We start from the raw sequence: 18,841 nt of genomic DNA on the forward strand, positions 1-18,841 counted from the left end.
ACCCTCTTCTGTGACCCACCCTGGAAAGTCCAGCTCTCCTGATCTACATGGTGTGCAAAAGAGGGAGCAGCTGCTCCCTGGTGAGAGCAGAGCTGCTCCCTGAGAAAAGCCTCGCCACAGTTAACCTTATGACAATTCATCTGGGCCACATACAGTATGTGTACATGTTGTGCACATGTAGCACACGTGGCTCAGGTAGTGCAATCCACCCGAGAAACAACCAACGGAAGTCTCAAAGAGGAAAAGAGGGAGGTTGGATCGTCACTCGGGTGTTGGTGCCTGGCGTGCCTGCTCACCCTGAACTGGCAATTCGTGGAGTGAACAGAGTGTGCCAGCACTGGTACAGGATTACAGATAGCGTGACCTGGCTTCATTTACAAGGCAAGGTAGCAGTAACAGCTTGCTGAACTCCAAGGTCTTATATGGCCTCCCTCCCCCTTCCCACACACTCCTTAAAAACAATAATTGGTTCAGTTATTATTTATTATTACATTGAAAGGATACTATCTGATTAACAAACACACATAATGTTTATTACATTTTTACAAGGCTTTTGAACAATAAAACTATTTTACATAAATATGACTTTCAGTCCTCTCACCACCTGTTATTTTTAAGTATTTATTTTTGTATTTTTTGTAATATTTCTCAGGTCTTCATGATTCCTCATACATACAGTAGCTGTAGTAGCAGCTTCATCAGAGCAATTGTTTAGTCAACCTTTTCTTCATTGGAGCTACTGGACTTGTTACAGCACTGCAGTTCTGCAATGGTTCTTCTTCTAATTTCTTACCCTCCTGAATTATCAGTTTAGAAAATCCTTCTCAGCATGAAGCAATCCATTAATGAAGATCCATTAAAACTATTCCTGCACCCATTGGCGATGAACTCCTTTGATTTTAGGACACTGCATTATCCTTTGGGAGCATTTCCTGATGTGTCCCATGTTTTCACTTTTGAGGGGTTTATTTGTTTGTTTGCTTTTTAAAATGAGATCAGAGAGATGTCATCATAAGAACAATAGCGTCTATAGTGACTGAGGAATGTACTATGACCAGATCATTAATACTCAGAAACAAAATTAGGTTTTCTGGAACAGGTGGGTAGTTATTCCATTTTAGAAGAAAGAAAGAATGATCAAACTTAACAAAACACCAAAAGCAAAGACCATTTTAAGGAACGTGTGATCTTCTTGGCAAGTAGGTCTTGTTTTAAGATAATGATCCACAGAATCAGCAAATGAGAATTTCTTTGGTTTGTAACCAAGTTGATTTCGTGCCTTGTCTATTCGAAATGTGTGAGTTACAGTAATGTTCCACACCTAAAATCCAAAAGGACAGTTACAGAAGTGAATTTAATATCTGATCTTCTAGAACTGGGATGAAAATATGTCACCAATGATATTACAGTGGAGTTAAAAACATGAATAAAGACAGACATGTATATATTTTGGAGCTGGATTCTGTCCAGAGCTAACAGAATTAAGTTGATGTAGCTGACAGGTAAAGAGCCAAATCTCAGTGGACTGGGTGCAGGAGTTGCTTATGATGCTGATTTCTCACTTGTGAATGTAAGAATAAAGAACTAAAGAAATTCTGTGCAACAGATCAGCACACTTCCCTCTGACTGACTCTTCTGTACAGAGAAATGTGCGATGGAACTGGATGATTCATGGGAGGAGAGTGGTGTGGCTTCTCAACTTTGCAGAAATGCATTATCTAAGGAGTGCAAAACATACACTTTTGCAGAGTTACATCCTCCACCTCTGAACGCATGGTACCTGTGAAAATGCTTAAGTTGCACAGTCTCAATGATTTTTTCTTCAGATATAGAATTAATGTAGAAGTAAGTATAAAAACAGATAGATAAACTGTGAAATAACTGAAAAACTGCAGCCAAAGTTAATGAGAGCCATTCAGTCCCTTCAGCATCCTATTATGCTACAATACAGTAAGAGACTAGATGATAGATTAGTTAAAGCATTTTGACTTATATTATAAATCACAATATTGTACAAAAATGTAAGTTAGATCAAAATTAATTTGTCCAGAAGTTGTTTTGTTTGGTTGTTTGGGTATTCTTTTTGTTGCTGTTGTTTTTTTTCTCCCAGAAAATTGACTTTTCATTTCAATTTAGCATTATTTTTATTGGACTTTCTAATTGGCTAGCCTGGTATTATGATAACTGCTACCAGTCTGACCCAAGACTCTTGCTCTGTTCCACAGCACAGGACAGTTTGCTGGAAATGATGATGTAGTGCCTGCTTTCCTCTCTGTGCCCACTCTGTGTCAGTTTCTCTGTCTTGCAGTTTCTCTGGATCATCTAATCTTCATGTAAGGATTAATTTCTGACAATTTTATAAGGGGTGACCAGAATGGCATGGAAAAATAAGACTACAAAATGACTGTGTAAGCCCTGACTGGACTATGCCCTGAGCAGAAAAACAGAGCTCTAATGCAGACAATCCTGTTTGCATCCAAAGGACATATCATGTACTTCACAAGAATTTTGGTCAGAAATATATAACCATCCACTTTTTGTATATATTTACCTCATTCCTTGTCAAGAAAGGTGTAAAGCTAAAAACTGGCTTTAGTATCAGGTGCAGATACTCCATCACAGTGGCTGTGAAACAGAAAGGTACTTAATGAGACAGCTGGATGCCAGTAAAATGAGATAATGCTGACATTGCACATCCTATAATTCCTATTGATACCAGAAGATGCAATTAAGGTGGTAGAAGGCAGTGTTTATACAGTACATGATGGACTCAGTTTATTAATAGCCTTTACATTTCACCTGGTATAATTAATGCCAAATGGCATAAGTGATTATTATTATTTAGAATAATGTTATATAATTCGTACAGTTTGGGTCACTGCATTTTATATAATCATTATGTAGCTTTATAAGAGTAAGTAAACAAATTAAGCAAATAAATAGCACAATAATTAAGTACATATTTTATTATTTTTACCTGTTATATGAACCAGGAGAACAGGAATATGTATCCAGGGTTTCCTGTAGCCTAATTTTTCAAACTAGAAGGGGTATAAAAGGAAAGAATAACAGGGAATTTGTTCCAAACTGAGGGTGTCAATGAAGCACAAAAATGGAAAAATGAATGTTGATAAAACCTGTACCTAAGCTTTCTTCCAGCTAATCTTGCTATCAATACTGGCAGTAAGAAGTGCAATTGAAACCCACTACTTGTGCTTTGGTGCCCACCTCCCACCCTTCAAATGCAATTGGATAGTGAAGTGGAAACAACACCATTTCCAAGGGGCAAGTGTCTGAGACTGACTTAACTACATCTAGATACAGGACCATCATTCTACTGCAATAATTTTCCTGTAAGACTTTTCTGTGCTAGCATTGCAGGATCAAAACTTTCACATGCTCCTAAAATCCCAGCTTGATATTGAGGAAAATACAATGTTGTCTCTTTTAAGCTTTTGAGATATGATTCTAAATGGCCTTCCCTTTTGTGCTGCAGTTGATGGCAGAACAAAGAAGTAAACAATGGTCATGAAAGGCCTGCCAGATGCTAACAGAAGAACTTTTCATGTACTGTCAGCCTGCTTCACAGAAATGCTACTGTTCTATAGGAGGTTCCATACCTCTTAGCTGAATCCTCTTAAAGCAATAAGGAACAAACTCCACAGTTATGCATATCCAAAACTTCCCTTAAAGTAGTGGAACTTTGGGATATGCAGAGAGACCTGGACTGACTTTAATGTTAAATAATTCAGCAATTAATGTGCACTTAATTTCATTCAGTTAGTACGGTCTTTTAGTTAATGGTATGATTAGGGCCGGTATGGCACATTAGAGCTAAATGTGTGTGCAATACTTACTAAAGGGACTATCCATTCAGAAAATGTGACGTTTTCACCATCATGTATGTAATACGCCTGACCGCTCTGTTAAAGAAGAAGAGAAAAACAATTAGAAAAACATTGTATGTAGGAGGATGGCATTTTATTTCTCTCTCATACCTACCTTTCTTGATTTTGTGAATAACATGCCAGCATGCAAACGGTGAAGGTACACAAATCAGCTTAACGAGCTACCCTCAGTGGACTTCACTGATCTCAAACACGTCTTGTACTTTTGGGTAACCCCATGGTGGTAGTAGAGCTAATCATGACTAACCATGGTGTAATGTAGATCAGAGCTTGATTTCACTATGTAGTAACCCAACTGTTAGAGCATTAGGTTCTTCATGATGTGCAGGGGACAGAATTGTCTTCAGATAATTCAGACTTCAGATAAGAAGTGGCAACACTGACAGCTTTTAATAAACACAGCTTTTTGAGGTCAAGTTCCAACTCTGGCTAATTTTCTGTTTAAAACAAATTCAGCATATATGTTCTGTGAGACATGTCACAGTGCCTGAATCCACTTTTGGCTTCCAGTCTATCTTCTTCCAGCCTTCTAAATGTGCAGGCAGTATTTCCTTGACAGCTATGCTCTGGGTGAGGAGTCTGTCCAACTGGGAGCACTATTAACACCTGAGCGCCCAAGCAGACCCTGGGAATTCGGGCATTATGTTATTCTAAACCAGTTGCATAGCTTCCAAGCACTTAACTAGTTGACAGCACATGGAAGGATGTTCAGACGTAGCCGTACCTGTTGTCTGTATGTTCCTACCAATATAAATGATGCTGGAGCCTTCGGGAACTGTGAATGTAGTAGCTGCTGCAACACTGTCAGTTCTGTAATGCTTCACAGTCCTCAGATTGCTGTTGCAATTATGACCAGTAGAAGAAAAAGAAAAACCTTTTAAAATTGTCCATTAATTTTGTACATCTCTCTTTGGAATTTTCAACCCTGAAAATTAAACTGGAATGCCTCAGAATAGTTGCTCTAAATTTTGTTATGTGTCTAGAATCAGAATCTATTTTCAAAAGAGTAGCAGACTATATGGATTTGTATGATGGTGAATATATTAGCCTGGTTAAAAATACTATTTTCTTCAATCAAACAGGAAATGATATATTTTCAAAACAGAAAAAAACAGCATCAAAATATTAGCAGAATGTATTTGCATTTGCACTGCCCATGTGCTTGTGGAGCCACACACTGTTTTTGAGAATTTAGCACATGACCTTTTGGAGAACCTTTGATCTCAAATCATCAGCTATTAAACCTATTTGAGATCTAAAGCTACTGCGACACAACGTTGTTATTGTTTACTTACAGCTACATAACCCTTCTCAGAGGTGAGAGCCTCAGCAGCTAGTAAGTGAGCTTGTACCAGATTTCCTATGTGAACCCAGTTCATCTGAACTTTGTGATTTCCAATCTTGAAGTTAAATAGTCTCCGCTGGATATTTACCTGTAGAAACAGAAAATAAGAAATAACAATGCTATTCCTTTATTATGCAGTATAACATATTAATTTTGTCTCAGCCTGAATACTTAGAATTTGCTGTATTTGAGTACAATTACAGCACAACAAATGTGTCACAAGAAAAAAACCCAAACAACTAGTTGGTGGTTTTATAAATTGAGGACTGTTGCACTGATACTCAGTGGTAAAATATGATGACATAATAGTGTTTGGCTGACACTGTGGGGTGCAAACCTAGTTCTTCTATCATGGCATTTCAGCCTTGCTTCTTTTTCTTTCCACTGAAAATTACAGCCTGATCCTTGCCATTTCTGCAGTGCTCATAACATGTGATCTGTTACCTTGCATCATCAGACCTGTCACCAAACTTTCACAAGTCTTCCTGGAGGAATTGTTAAGAACTGTAATCAAGATACTTCCACTCGTGTTACGCCCTTACAACTACTTGTAGTGTCCTCCAGAGCTGACTAAATAACACATACGGCTACTCGTGGCAGGTGGAGCTGCTCTTCTGGTCCATATATGCCTGGCGGACGAAGCACACAAGTATGGAGTTTATCCCCTCCTTGGAGAGAAAACAAAATGTGATTTTCAGGTGGCTTTGATATCAACATTTGGCTGACATATATTGTCTGAATTTTACATTGTGAAAGGAAAGGATCAGTCTGACTGTTCTATGTGATTCTGCTTCCTAGTAACTTGTTTTCATTTATGTATTTAAGTGAATTAAATATTAGTGAAAGACCTTAGCTTAGCAGACTGGAAAACTGAATCCCTCCGACGACAGAAGAGTTTGAACAGGGACAGGATAAATGGAACTTTCCCATAGATATGCTTCCTGCTTGACTGACTTTTGCTATTTATTAGAGGTGTTAGTTTATAACATACTTATTTGTCCATCATTGTTTACACATGCAATACTGGAGGAAAATAATTCAGTTTGCTATATTTACACACCTTGCTTGCTTGCAGCTCAATGACATCACAAAGGAATGGAAGAGGTCTCTTAAACAGAGGCTTTCAAATTAGTTAGAATATTTTGAATCAAAATGAATACTTTGAGCTCTGTATGTGAATCAGTAAGTAGGCTCCTCTGACTCCTGAGAATAGACCCAAGCACACTTTTCATGTGGGCAAGTGTAACAGGTGGTAGGCATTTGCTCAGTACTTAGTCAAGGATGCTAAAATTGAATCCCCACATAATTTATGTTTGCCAACTTTTCAGTTGAGAGAAATCAGTAGGAATAAAAAAATATGCATGTAAAAGCAAAGATAAGTATTTCCCTTGCCATGTACAGATAGATTTTTAGCCACAGCTATTCATCCATGTGTGACTTTAGAAGTCAACATGACCCTGATATAATATTGCCAATCTGCCTAAAACTGCAGTTATTCTTGCCAGACAACTGCAAGCCTTTGGGGATTATGAGAATGACCTGTTGGACAGCATTTAGAGATTGGTGTTATCAGAAAAACTCGAAGTGACAGATTGAATGGGGAATAAAAGCACAAATCCTGTATCTATTGTAAAATTGGTAAACTTTTAAGATGATTTGAAGAATTAAGGTTAAATTTTCTGAATCCTCCCATCTGTTGTTTGCATATAATCTCATATCTGTCTAGGTATACACATAAAAAAATAATTAATCATCCAACAAAGGGAGGAGTAGAAACGAACAAAATAAATCCTTATTTCAGTTCAAGTATACTACTTATTGATAAATGAGTAACGAGAGATTGGAATATCCATTAGTACTACTAATGACATGAAAAACCCAAATGTTTTATATGTACCTTGGAGTAAAGTTCCATTAGCAGCAAGAACCATTTGATCTGCAATTGCCTTTGTTCTAGAATAATGATTAAATTGCTATAAAGAAAGGCAGAATATGATCAACATTTTAGTCACATTATTGCATCTGTAAAGGCAAACTTATTGTTTGTCTGATAACATTTAAATATAGCTAGCTTGTAGACATCAGCTGAGTAAAAACAAACTAGAAATAACAAGATTTAGCAAATATATACTTTGATTATTGCTAAGAAACTTACTAGACTTACATTTCAGTTTCATAAATTTAGCTTCAGAGTGAACTTAAGTCCGCTAGTATTTACTTAAGTCACTTTTTGTGCTGGATATACTGAAAAAATTAATATCAAGCCAAATGTTCTGGTGGGTCAGGCAATTTTACTTTGAAAAAACATCCATTTTGAGTTGGAAAAAGATTTTTAAAACAGTAAGTTAAATATGAAATCAAAACTTCAGACTTCCCTTAAAAATGTTTCAGTTTCTTATTGAAGCTATTTTGGGAAGTTATAAATAATTCTCTCCCACTTGTATCTTTTACTATTAACTTTAAAAATCGCACCAAAGTATATTTAAACAATAGGATTCTGGACACAGTTAGCACATGCTGGTTTAGTGATTATTTATCCACATGAAGATATTTATGTATGTTGAATTTCGTATTGCCATACTTTATATTGAAAAATATACCTAAAAATCCCACTGTGGAAAATTTTTATACTCTCATGTGTCTTAATCTTCCTGCTCTACCTCCATCCATGCCCCACCTCCCTCTGCTGCTTGCTATTACATGATCATCATCAAAAAAAAATATATGATTAGGGCTCAGACACATGCAACTAATTCCAAATTCCTGAAATGCTTTCTCAGAAGTCTGAGGTGCTGCGCAGGCTGTGCACAAACTGACATATCCCACTAAGTATCTCAGGAGGCACCAACAGAGTAGTAGTCAGTTCTATTTAGGATTCCTTGACACAGGATGTACATTCTAAAACTACAGCTATTAACTGCAGGCAGTGTGCTGGGAGCAGGAAAGAACAAATGGGAACAGTGGCCAGAATGCATTGAGCTTCAGATTTCAGCTAGAAAATATTTCCTAAATGATCCTAAAGGAGGAAATGGTATTTCAGAGCAGTCCTGAGGTGACTGTAACTACTGCCTGGCCTGCAGCAAGAAAGCAAGGTTTGGGAATTTTAAGGAAGAAAAACTGTGTCATGAAGATGTCAAATTTCATATTTAACAATATTCTTCAATACAAAGGCTCACAGGGACCATAATATTCAGTATTTATAAAGTGGATATGTAAATACTGAATAAAGCCCTTCTACTTAAAATATTTAAAATAATAATTTTTAGGTATTTTACCATCTCACATCTGTCTAGTTATAGCAGATTAAAGCCACTGATTTCTTCATTGATCATGGGTCAGTTTTCATTAATGAAAAATAATTTAATGGAATTTAATGTGATCTACAGTAAAACAGCTTCTGCTCTCAGAACAGCCTTCACATATCTATCCTTTAGAGCACAGTATATGACATGCCATCACATGAACAAAGTACCTTTTCCAGTGGAAAATATGGCACAGTTTCTTCATCTCCTTCTTCAATAGGATTCCCTCCAAATACCACATTCACTGTACTGGTATATATCAGTCTAGGGATATTTCTTTGTTTGCAGACTACAATGGTATACAGAATAAATTATTCCAGAACAAAAATAAAGAGTGAGAAACAACACATGAACTGGTAGCTTCTCTTTTTGAAAACAAACATGTTTATAGAAAAAGTAATATTTTAATTTTAGTATTAACTCATCATTTAATATTATATTATCTTTCATTCAGCTGGAATTTTTCATCCCAAATATCAGCTATGTAAATATTACATATTGTGGTCACCAAACATTTTATGATTTGGTACCTGCAATTATTATATCACCACTGGATTGTAGTCATCAGCTGGACAGAGGAATTACCTTGGCAGGGGAAAAAAATTGTCCTTTACTTCAGAAATGTTTCTTAAAACATGTTCATTTTACAAATTGAATAAAAAGGAGTAAGAACATTCCTTGAGATCAAATAGTACTGAGAACTTCCTGCTTCCTTCTGTAGAGGTAGCACTGTCTGTGGGCCATTATTTTTGCCCTTATTTCAGGCAGTGAGCGGTAAGCAGTACTGCTGCTTGCACCACAGTTTCATGGATGCTTGTGCAGGTAAGTAAAGTCATATAAGAAAATGTGCTAACTCTCTCCGATGTGTGACAAAACTGCATTTGTCTCCATCTGTTCATAAGTGACAAATGACATGTTAGCAGGAAACATACGCTGTTAGTATACTTTAGATACAAATGAAGTTAATATTATTTACAAATCAAAGTCTTAATTATGGATTCCAGTTGGGTGTTAAGATATTATGTCTAAATTCTGCTGCCTGTATGTCATTGCAAACTTGAATAATGTAGGTTTCCTTTCAATTTAACAATACTTCTAAGGTTTATGTGAATTAATATTCAAAGTCAGGAATTTTTTAGAATCTACAGAGCAATCAGTCCAGTTGGCTCATTTTGAAAATAATGAATGTAATTACTGTGTTGTAAATATTTGGAACAAAATACAATAATAAAATCTATTATTAAAAAGTAGATTAACAGGTTAATGCTCCTCCTAGATTCTCGCTTTGTTGGGAAACTAAGGAAATCTGACATGACATGTTTCTGTGGGTTCAGAGATTGGGGTAAGAAGAAGGGAATATGTGGCAACATCTTCCCTCTAACTCATTTAGAGTTTTACTTGCTTACTATTTCACTCTATTTATTTCCACTTTTTTCAGTAATAACCCACAGGCAGCATGAAAACGGGCCTAAAAACTGCTTTTGCCATTTTTCTTTTTGATTTTTGCCTTTTTTTTTTTTTTTTTTTTTTTTTTGAGGGAAAAGCAAAGAGAAAGTAGCTTTGGTATTTACAATGCCCTTGGAAATGTTCTTTCTGGGATTGAATATACAGAAAGAAATGTACCAATATTGTACAGCAATAGTAGTTAAAAATCAGCATATAATAAAAAGGGATAACATTTAGACAGATGATCAGAAAGAATAGAAGATTTTCTATATTATCATGATAAAATAAAAGCTAAACATACTTAGCACATCTATGACTCCTGTTACCAAATGTTTACAACACAACAAGAAGTACAATATCTCTCATGTTATTTCTATGAGGAACAAAGGAACAAGGATAAGACTTCTCCACTACCTAGAGTAACAGGAAATAATAACCAGTACATGTAATTGAGTTTAAGTTGGTCTGCTGAGGAATGAAGTCCAGGTTGAAAACCTATCCCCAGTTCAAACCAGTGGCAAATATACCAGTTTTAATGGGACCTGTACACCTAGCTTTACATCATACTCTGAAAGGAGAGAGAGAAGAGCTTTATTTTACTGCCAAAACAAAACAGGAAATATCCAATTAGGAATTTTTAAAATTAATGGTTCGGATCAGATGCAAAAAAAGAAAAACTAGGTACATACCATCAATTATTATTTTTGTGCCTCCGACATTTATGGATTCAATCTGATCTTTCTTTTGAAGCTAGAAATAGAGTTTGCACAATATCTAATTAATTGAACAAGTCACATTCGCTGTACATTTTTTACAATTGCCAGATCTAGAACAGCTGTGGCCTTTTTGTGATCTATGAGTTACAGTTCTCTGTCCTTCAGACATACAGTGATTTTTAGCAGTTCTCATTTCTATTGTCTTGTACAATGTATGAATAAATGAAGTTGAAAAATGAAAGATAAAATGCATCTGAAAGGAAACTGTAACGCTTCAATTTTCTGTCACACTCCAGATAATCCATGATATAGAATTAAGAATTGCGGGCAGGGGTTATGCTCCCCGAAAGCTTTCAGAAATTCTTGTCCCAGTGGCAATCTGTCCTGTTCCTAGAAATAAATTAGTAGTTTCATGACTTTTTTGATAACACCCTCTGAATATCACTATTATTTAGCATAACTATACTGAGTTGCTCATCTGTTTCCTCATGACTGAGTTCACAAGAAGAAAACATTGACATTAGTTCTAGAGCAATATTGTCACACTTTGGATTACTGAAAAAGGATATGCCTTCTCATCTAAGATCTTAAGTCTATGACCTCATTTTTCTAGAGTACTTTGTGTAGTACACAATTTCATGCTTTGACATTTATTATTTAAGAAATACCTCCCATGTTGCCTGTATGGATGATCTGACCTTTATAAGTAACTTCTGTCTGACATAGATATCATATAATTACATTCTTTGCTACAAGCAGACAAATTTTTGCTTTCACAAGAAAATGTTAGGAAAATTGTACTTGCTTGTTCTAATCCTGACATTCCACATGCAGCCACATGAAAAACACAGTCAACCCCTTCACATGCTTTGAACACTGCATCATAATCCCTCACATCACCCTGTAAATGAGAAAAGAATGGATTTTTGACTAGTAGAGCTCATTACATTCTTTATAGAATTTGTATTAACTACGGCTATTATGGAAAATCTAAAATAATTCTGATCAGTTTTCCACAATACTTAACTAGCATTAAATAAGACATTATAAATGTGGAGAAACATCCATGACTAAGAATTTTGTCGGTATTTTGTTGCAAAACAAATATGACTCTTCTTGGCCTTAATTATAATGCGTATTTTCACACTTAGTCCTGCAGCTTGCAGGCTGGCAAAACTTGTTTGACTTGAATGGGAGCAGCACCTGCTTGAGGGCTGGAGGATGAAGCCCCAAGGACAATAAATCACAGCAGAAGGGTTCAGCTGTTTGCCACAGAATCATCAAGTACGAGAACCCCTTTTCTGTTAGCACCTTAAGATATGGCTTGTGAAATCTGAATAAATGTTTCTTTGGCCATCTAAGCTTTAGTTTGGTTTCACTGCATGATAAATTTAATTACAGTTTTGTATAAAATTAAAACAAGGGTACACACTATATGCATTTAATTTTGTATTAGTATACATTAGTGTATTATAATCCCATTATATAAAATGCTGTATACTATCAAACACTGTACTGTATTAAACACACACACACTATATCTAGTATCAAATGCTATGCTGTGCTTAGAGTATTATGTTGCATTTTTGTATACCAGGTAATACGATATGAATAATACTCCACATACATCTCCACATACATACAGATATAAATAAAAATATAATAACTTTATTTTCAGAATTATGATGTTTCAAAATATTATATATTATTTAATTTACTGTAATTAAATTGATAGAATAATCACAAAAGGAAGCCTGGAGGTAATATTAAGAGGTAATCTAATCAGTCTTTAACTCTCAACTTCTTTCTTTTGAGGTTGTCATTGTATTTCACAAATAGGTCTGACTTACACATCCTACCTGCAATCAATGCTAAAATTGCTAATACTGTTTATACTGGTTAGCTATCTCCAAATCATTGATCAAGGCTCAGATCTCTGAAGTGATTTATTACTTTATTTACTGGGACTCTGTAGTTCCATTTTCTAGGTAATGCACCTATACTTTGTAATATTTATTCTTTTTAAAAGGCATTATAAAAAAATTGTTCTCAGAAGATTGTTAAATCTCTTGAGTCTCCTTTAGAAGATGTAAACTCCCATCAATCCACCAACTTAAATCAAATTATATGAATTTATATCATTAAAAAATCAAGCTTATGGTTTTTGAATGGTTCTTCAGTAATACTTTATATCTCTTCCATATTCTATAGAAGCTGTTTATGAAATTGAACTTAAGAATAACTCTCCTGGGTCTAAAGAACTAAAGATCTGCTAAGCCTGGTACCCTGCCCACTACACAGCTGTGCAGAGCAGTATCATGTTTCCTCCTTTGCCTCCCTTCCTGCCTGTCCCACATGGTGATGTAGCCAGGAGAAAATCTGGCATCACCTCAATAGCCCCTGGGAAAAAGATCCTGGGATCACTTCCAGCTTTGCCATCAACTTCCTAGTTCTAGTGGTGGAGTCAAAGAGTTCTTACACTAAATGCTCAGAGGAGATCAGCTGAATGACCCCTCTGCCTAGCTAGAACTTGTGCAAGGTGACAGGAGCGTGCAGAAGTGCTAGTGCATCCCTGTGCACCCAGACCCCCACACCTGAGGGGGTGAAGCAGCTGTGAGGAGTTGGTGCTCCTCACAACAGGGAGTAGTGGGGGATGCTGCCCACAGATGACTGAGCTGTTAAATATTTGAGGTCTTGTTCATTCTCCCTCTTTTGCAGACATAATAAATTCCTTGAATTGCTAAGAATCAAAAGGAATCAGTGCTCATAAATGGGTGCCCTGGGAAGAGCACGAACAGGGCAAGCATATGTGACACTTTACCCTAGAATACACTTCCAGTCTCCAAGTATTTTCATTCTGAAGATTTCTTCAGCCTACTTTAGCTTATCTATTTATAAATCTCCAATGGAAGTAAATTTTTGGTGAGGCTTTGTACATGCCTTTTACCCATTGCATGAAAAACAGCCTCTCTTTGTATTGAACTGACTCCTCATTTCACCTGATGGCCCTTCCTTCTTCCACTGGAAAGGACTGTGAACAGTCAATCCCTATCCATCTCAGTGCCATTCATGGTTTGTAAAGCTCTCCCACTCCCAAGTCATCTCTTTCCCAAACTGGAAAGTCCCAGTTTCCTCAGTCATTCTCTGCATAGCAGTCATTCTACATTTGTGATCACTTTTATTGCCGTCTTGCTCTCACCTTTTTACTCAAAATAATATCCCAGAGCAGTAAACTTTGTCATTACATCGTTCACTCCTTCACCTAGGTGAGCTACGAATGCATTGAATGGCACCTCCTAACACATGACTCCAGAGTTTCACTGGTGACACAGAGAACTGACCACTTGGACTCTTTGCTGTCTCTTAATCAGCTACTTGTGCATGTGAGGACCTGTTACCAGGACTTCTTATTGTCCTTAAAGGCTTTTCAGTAAATGCTTTTATCAAAAATCCTTAAGAGGAAGCCCTGATAATGTGCACAAAAGCAGTAGAACTTCATTTCACTGCTGTTCAATATGTAATTTCAACATACCTTGAAAAAATCTGCTCCATTTGGAATTTCCCATTTAGGTTTCCGTACATCAAACAGAACAACAGCAATTCCTGACCTAACAAGAGCACATCCCAGATTGTATCCCAGGTAGCCTCCACCTCCTGTCACCACTGTCTTTCTGCTTCTGTTAACCAGTAGTCCAGCATGTTCTTGTAGTTTGCTCTCACATGGTTGGCTGCCGTGGAGCTCTTCTGTGAATCCTTCTTGCATTACGACTGCAAGACAGAAGATATCTTGAAAATTCCTGCATAATACTCTGAGATGTGGGTAATTTCAGTAACTTTCAGGTTACAATGCTCCTTTCATGAATATACTATTTTTATTTATATATTTTTATTATCTTAACATCTTTAAAATGTATAAATAAATAATTTTGGTGATGGGTTTCTATGTACAATGAGTAATGAGTCTGAATATGTTTGTATTCCAAGACTTAGTCTCTTCCTTGTACCCACCAATTTCATATTATATAGAAACAAAGAGAAATAACAGGATTTTAGAGACATTATAATTACCTGACCTTAACAGGTGTGATTACATTTTTGAAAGCTGGTTATATCATACATTTTATCCATGAAAACTCACTAACTTCTGATATATTAGTTCCAAAGAGATGTCAGCCTACTAGTCTGGAAAAAAAATTAGATAAGGAATATACGAAAGGATTGATCCTGCTTTTAAAATCCACTTTATTTCACATTTGGGTCACAGTTCTTCAGTAATAATAAACATTTGTTACCATTTTAAACTTTTCTGGTTACACACTAAATACATTTAGTTTTCTGTCCAGTTCTTACTAACTTTTGTCCCTGTTGTTCTCATTAAGGCATTCATATACAGGTAAACTGACAAGGAACAGAAGAGATAGATAAGCCATCTGTCCTGTGGGTTCACCTACTTGGGAAAACTAATTAGAATATCATTCCGTGATAAGCAATTCAAGAGGAGTTACCCAATTGTACACTTTGTTCTGCATTAAAAATAAATAAATTTTCAATAATCACTTGTCTTTAGAAAGTCATTCATACTCTGCAATTAAAATGAGTGATATTCCAGATCACAATATACTCTGAGAAATCAGCCCAGTTAATTTTCCCACATAGACAGCCCCTATTGTCCTAATTCCTTGTATGGCCTTTGCACATTGGGATCTAGGCTCTTACATCCCCAAATAGAAATCTAGAATACATACATTTGAAATCAGCCAAATTAAGTCTCTGTAAAGTGGGAGCCAAACTTGGTACCTGCCAGCCCAATACAGAAATCAGCAATTCCTGCAGACTATTAAGGTTTTCTTATAGTTGGAGTGGAACCTCATAGCAACATCCCCATATATGAGAGTACATCACCTTCCAGCAGCTGGTATTAGGTAGTTAAGCATGGTTTGCTCTCAGTCATTTACACCAGGGTTCAGCAGAGATTATGCAGAAACTGGGCATGATTGGTAACTGTCAGCTGCATCATTTCCAGGGTGACAAAAAATACTAGAAAAGCAACAGACAATGCAGCCCAGAGTACACAAAGTTACAAACTATTTTTGCTACTGCTTAGTTGATTTTTGATAATTTTGTTTGTGATATTTTTCTTATTTTATATGTTGCTTTTTAGATTTCAGACACAGAGAAGTAAGTACCAGATTCTCCATGCTGTTACATGGTTTTAACACCAATGTCAGCTCACTAAATTCAGTGAACTGAGTGGCACAACACAACGGAAAATATGAGCTTATGTTGAAAAATATCCTGACATTTAAAAAATGATAAATAATCCATGTTTCCAAACAAAATTTAAATTACAACTAGTATAATAAAGCTAAGCCAAGTATGATCTCCTGTTCATTCAAGAAAAATTTAGATTTGCATCTCTAGATTATGCAATGCAGTAATTTTAAGCCATATAAAATTCTTTTGCCTTGTCTTCTGTCAAAAAGCACATTTTCATACACTGTAAAGAGAACTGAGGTCAAGCTTGTCACACATACCATAAAAAGACATATTTGAAAAAGGGTATATATTTGAGTACTTTAATATCCCTTAAATTTTAAGTAAGCTGGAGACTGTATCAAGAAGATCAGAAATCTATTAAAAAGCACTGATAGCATTAATATATTAATCTACTTCATGGAATTAGAAAACTATTACAAAATTTTGAATGTAAACAATTTCCTGTAAGAAAAGACTTATTTCCAGAATCAGTAGCTTCATTGTTTCTCTAAATTTATAGGAGCTATTCTGATTTATTAGTGTATTCTGCATGATGAGCATAGTTACACCTTACGCAGTGTGAGTTGCTCTTAGCTCCCCTGCTGTCACCTCAAATATGAAAAATGCAGAAATTACTTCCTATATAGAGTCAAACAGTTCAGGTTTTTAAGAATAGCTAAAGAAGTAGTAAGTACCCTTAGTAGAATCCTGGATGTCAGCGTTCTCCCAGTCCTTCCTGTCCAAGTAAGACGGTGAGATTTCTCTTTGCTGGACAATTAGTAACACAAGAGCAGCAGGTACTCCCAGACAGAGATGTTCATGTGTGCTCAGGCCCTTTTGCTGTTCCTGTGCCTTTGTAGCTGTTGGCTGGGCTAGGAGCCAAAAAAAGGGCAGGGCTTAATTTGTATATTATTTACGTTCCTTTTCAGGAAAAAATGAAATATTTTCTCCACATCAGACCCTTCTAAATAGGTTAGTATCTCTGACTGTTACCTGGTAAAAGTATTGATAAGACACTAGACAACACCAATATACTACTGGTACCTCATTCTGTAGAAAAATTGTACTGGATTACTAAAACATCTCACATTGTTTTTAAAAAGTACAAAGAAAAGGGTTCTTTACTAAAGAAAAACAGTAAAGAAATTCTTAACACTGATGTTTAAAAGTGAATCTCTCCCACAGTTGTGTGCAACTGGTGGGATACATCTCATCTAGCAGCAGAGTGAATGGAAATCCCTTCTTCTTCTACCTGTGGGTTTCAATCTAAATGTGAAGATTAAAAACAAAAATCTTGTTTGGCAGTGGTACTTAGCACTTTCATCCTGACTTTTGTATCTTCATCCTCAACCCAAATATGTACTTGCAAAGAGTCTTAACTGTAGGCACAAGGGCTGTTCTCTAGCTTCCAAGATGAATGAAGTACAGGGAACAAACTAACTGGTACACAACAGAACAGGAAAAGGTGATTTACCATTAAATAATGCATTTAAAGTGAATAATTAATTACATTATTAATAATGGTATAAGTTCTCTGATCCTAAGATTTTAAAGCACTTTTTAAATCACATATCCTTTTGCAAATTAAACAATGAGAAATCAAAGCCAGTATTTTAAAATGGGTGTGTCTAAAATTAGGTCTCAAAGCAGTAGTTAAGATGCTAAAGAAACACTCCCAAATCTAAATATAAATGACTACAATTTTAAATGTTTGCATGTTAGAAATATCTCAAGTTCATAGGTGACTTTGCAATTTAAGTGTAATTTAATGTTCATGTGCTGAAAAAAACTCAAACTGACACCTAAGCAAATATATTTTAGCATAACATATATGTAAGTCCCTGTAGTCTATATTTAAGGAGAATCTTTGAACTAATCTGCACTTCTTAGATTGTCAGATGAGTGACAAACCCAGCTCAGAGTAAAACCCCCAAGAATACCAAATTCTCTGTTTTGAGCTGTCCACGGCACTGATAGCTTTTACCATTTAATCCAAGAAAGAAAGTGGCTATTCTATCCCTGGACTACTACAGAACTCCACAAGTCAAAGCAGCTGGTCATCTTATTCCTAGCATATTGATGCCTCATTGCTCACTGAAAATCAACAAAAAGTATTGTAATTTGGCTTTGGGTTCCATGTTGGCCAGAAGGAGACACCTCAGAAGAGCTTTCAGAATCAGTATTCTGCTCCTCTCCTGCTACACTTATTCTCCAATCTTCAATGAAGAAGAGGGGTGGCCACATTTATTCATTGCATCCTGCTAAGTCTTTTTGAAAGAAACAGAACATAAATTACTATGAGAAAAGCTGCTGCATTATGATTTAAGCTTGCTTTTGGTCTTGAATCACAACTCTATACCACCCTTTTATGCTTTTTCTTCTATAACCACTCACAGTTCATGTAGACACACAGAAATAAACAAAACATCCAATACTTCTAGATTACTACATAAAATACAACAGGAAGGTGTCAGAGAGTTTGCCTGTTTATTTACATGGAGAAGGCCCACATTTCTGAAATGTTATGTTGGCTTATCAAAATGTTACTCACATCCAGACTATAAAGCAATGTTGAAATGTAATTGCACTGTTTCATGGAGGAATCTATTAAGCTTAAACAAGCTGATTGATCCACTGATGAATCTGAATTGAGTAAGAGTGAGTAGGACTCAGGGCACAGGAAAGACAAGACACTACATGTCTCCAGTATACAAAGGAAGACTCTTGTCCCTGTGCCAATTCTGTGGGCACCAGTGCTGGGTACTGGACCACAGAGAGGTATTAATTAGATCATGGCCTGGGAGACAGATGTGTGGAGGCTGGGGCTGTGTCCCTATCATTCAGCAGGTCCCATTAACTCAATAGGTT

The 18,841-nt window shown here is 36.1% G+C and overlaps 1 protein-coding gene across 2 annotated transcripts; it reads right to left on the reverse strand.

Moving 5' to 3' along the window:
- Window positions 1–508: 508 nt before the first annotated feature.
- Window positions 509–16,911, reverse strand: LOC104364428 (putative short-chain dehydrogenase/reductase family 42E member 2). Of its 2 annotated transcripts, none has more exons than XM_009971044.3 (12): window positions 16,669–16,911; window positions 14,250–14,485; window positions 11,523–11,618; window positions 10,691–10,751; window positions 8,726–8,844; window positions 7,151–7,226; window positions 5,839–5,921; window positions 5,204–5,341; window positions 3,858–3,923; window positions 2,978–3,041; window positions 2,552–2,625; window positions 509–1,321 (listed from the first exon to the last, which is right to left on the reverse strand). In XM_009971044.3, the coding sequence occupies exons 2-12, from the start codon at window positions 14,478–14,480 to the stop codon at window positions 1,118–1,120; spliced, it is 1,212 nt and encodes a 403-aa protein (XP_009969346.1). In that variant the 5' UTR covers window positions 14,481–14,485; window positions 16,669–16,911; the 3' UTR covers window positions 509–1,117. The 2 variants fall into 2 exon arrangements, with proteins under 2 accessions (XP_009969346.1, XP_032839418.1); XM_032983527.2 differs by lacking the exon at window positions 16,669–16,911 and adding an exon at window positions 15,620–15,725.
- Between the last annotated feature and the right edge of the window lie 1,930 nt (window positions 16,912–18,841).

This window comes from Tyto alba, unplaced genomic scaffold, assembly GCF_018691265.1.
Source record: "Tyto alba isolate M040663 unplaced genomic scaffold, T.alba_DEE_v4.0 Super-Scaffold_28, whole genome shotgun sequence".
Lineage (NCBI taxonomy): Eukaryota > Metazoa > Chordata > Aves > Strigiformes > Tytonidae > Tyto > Tyto alba.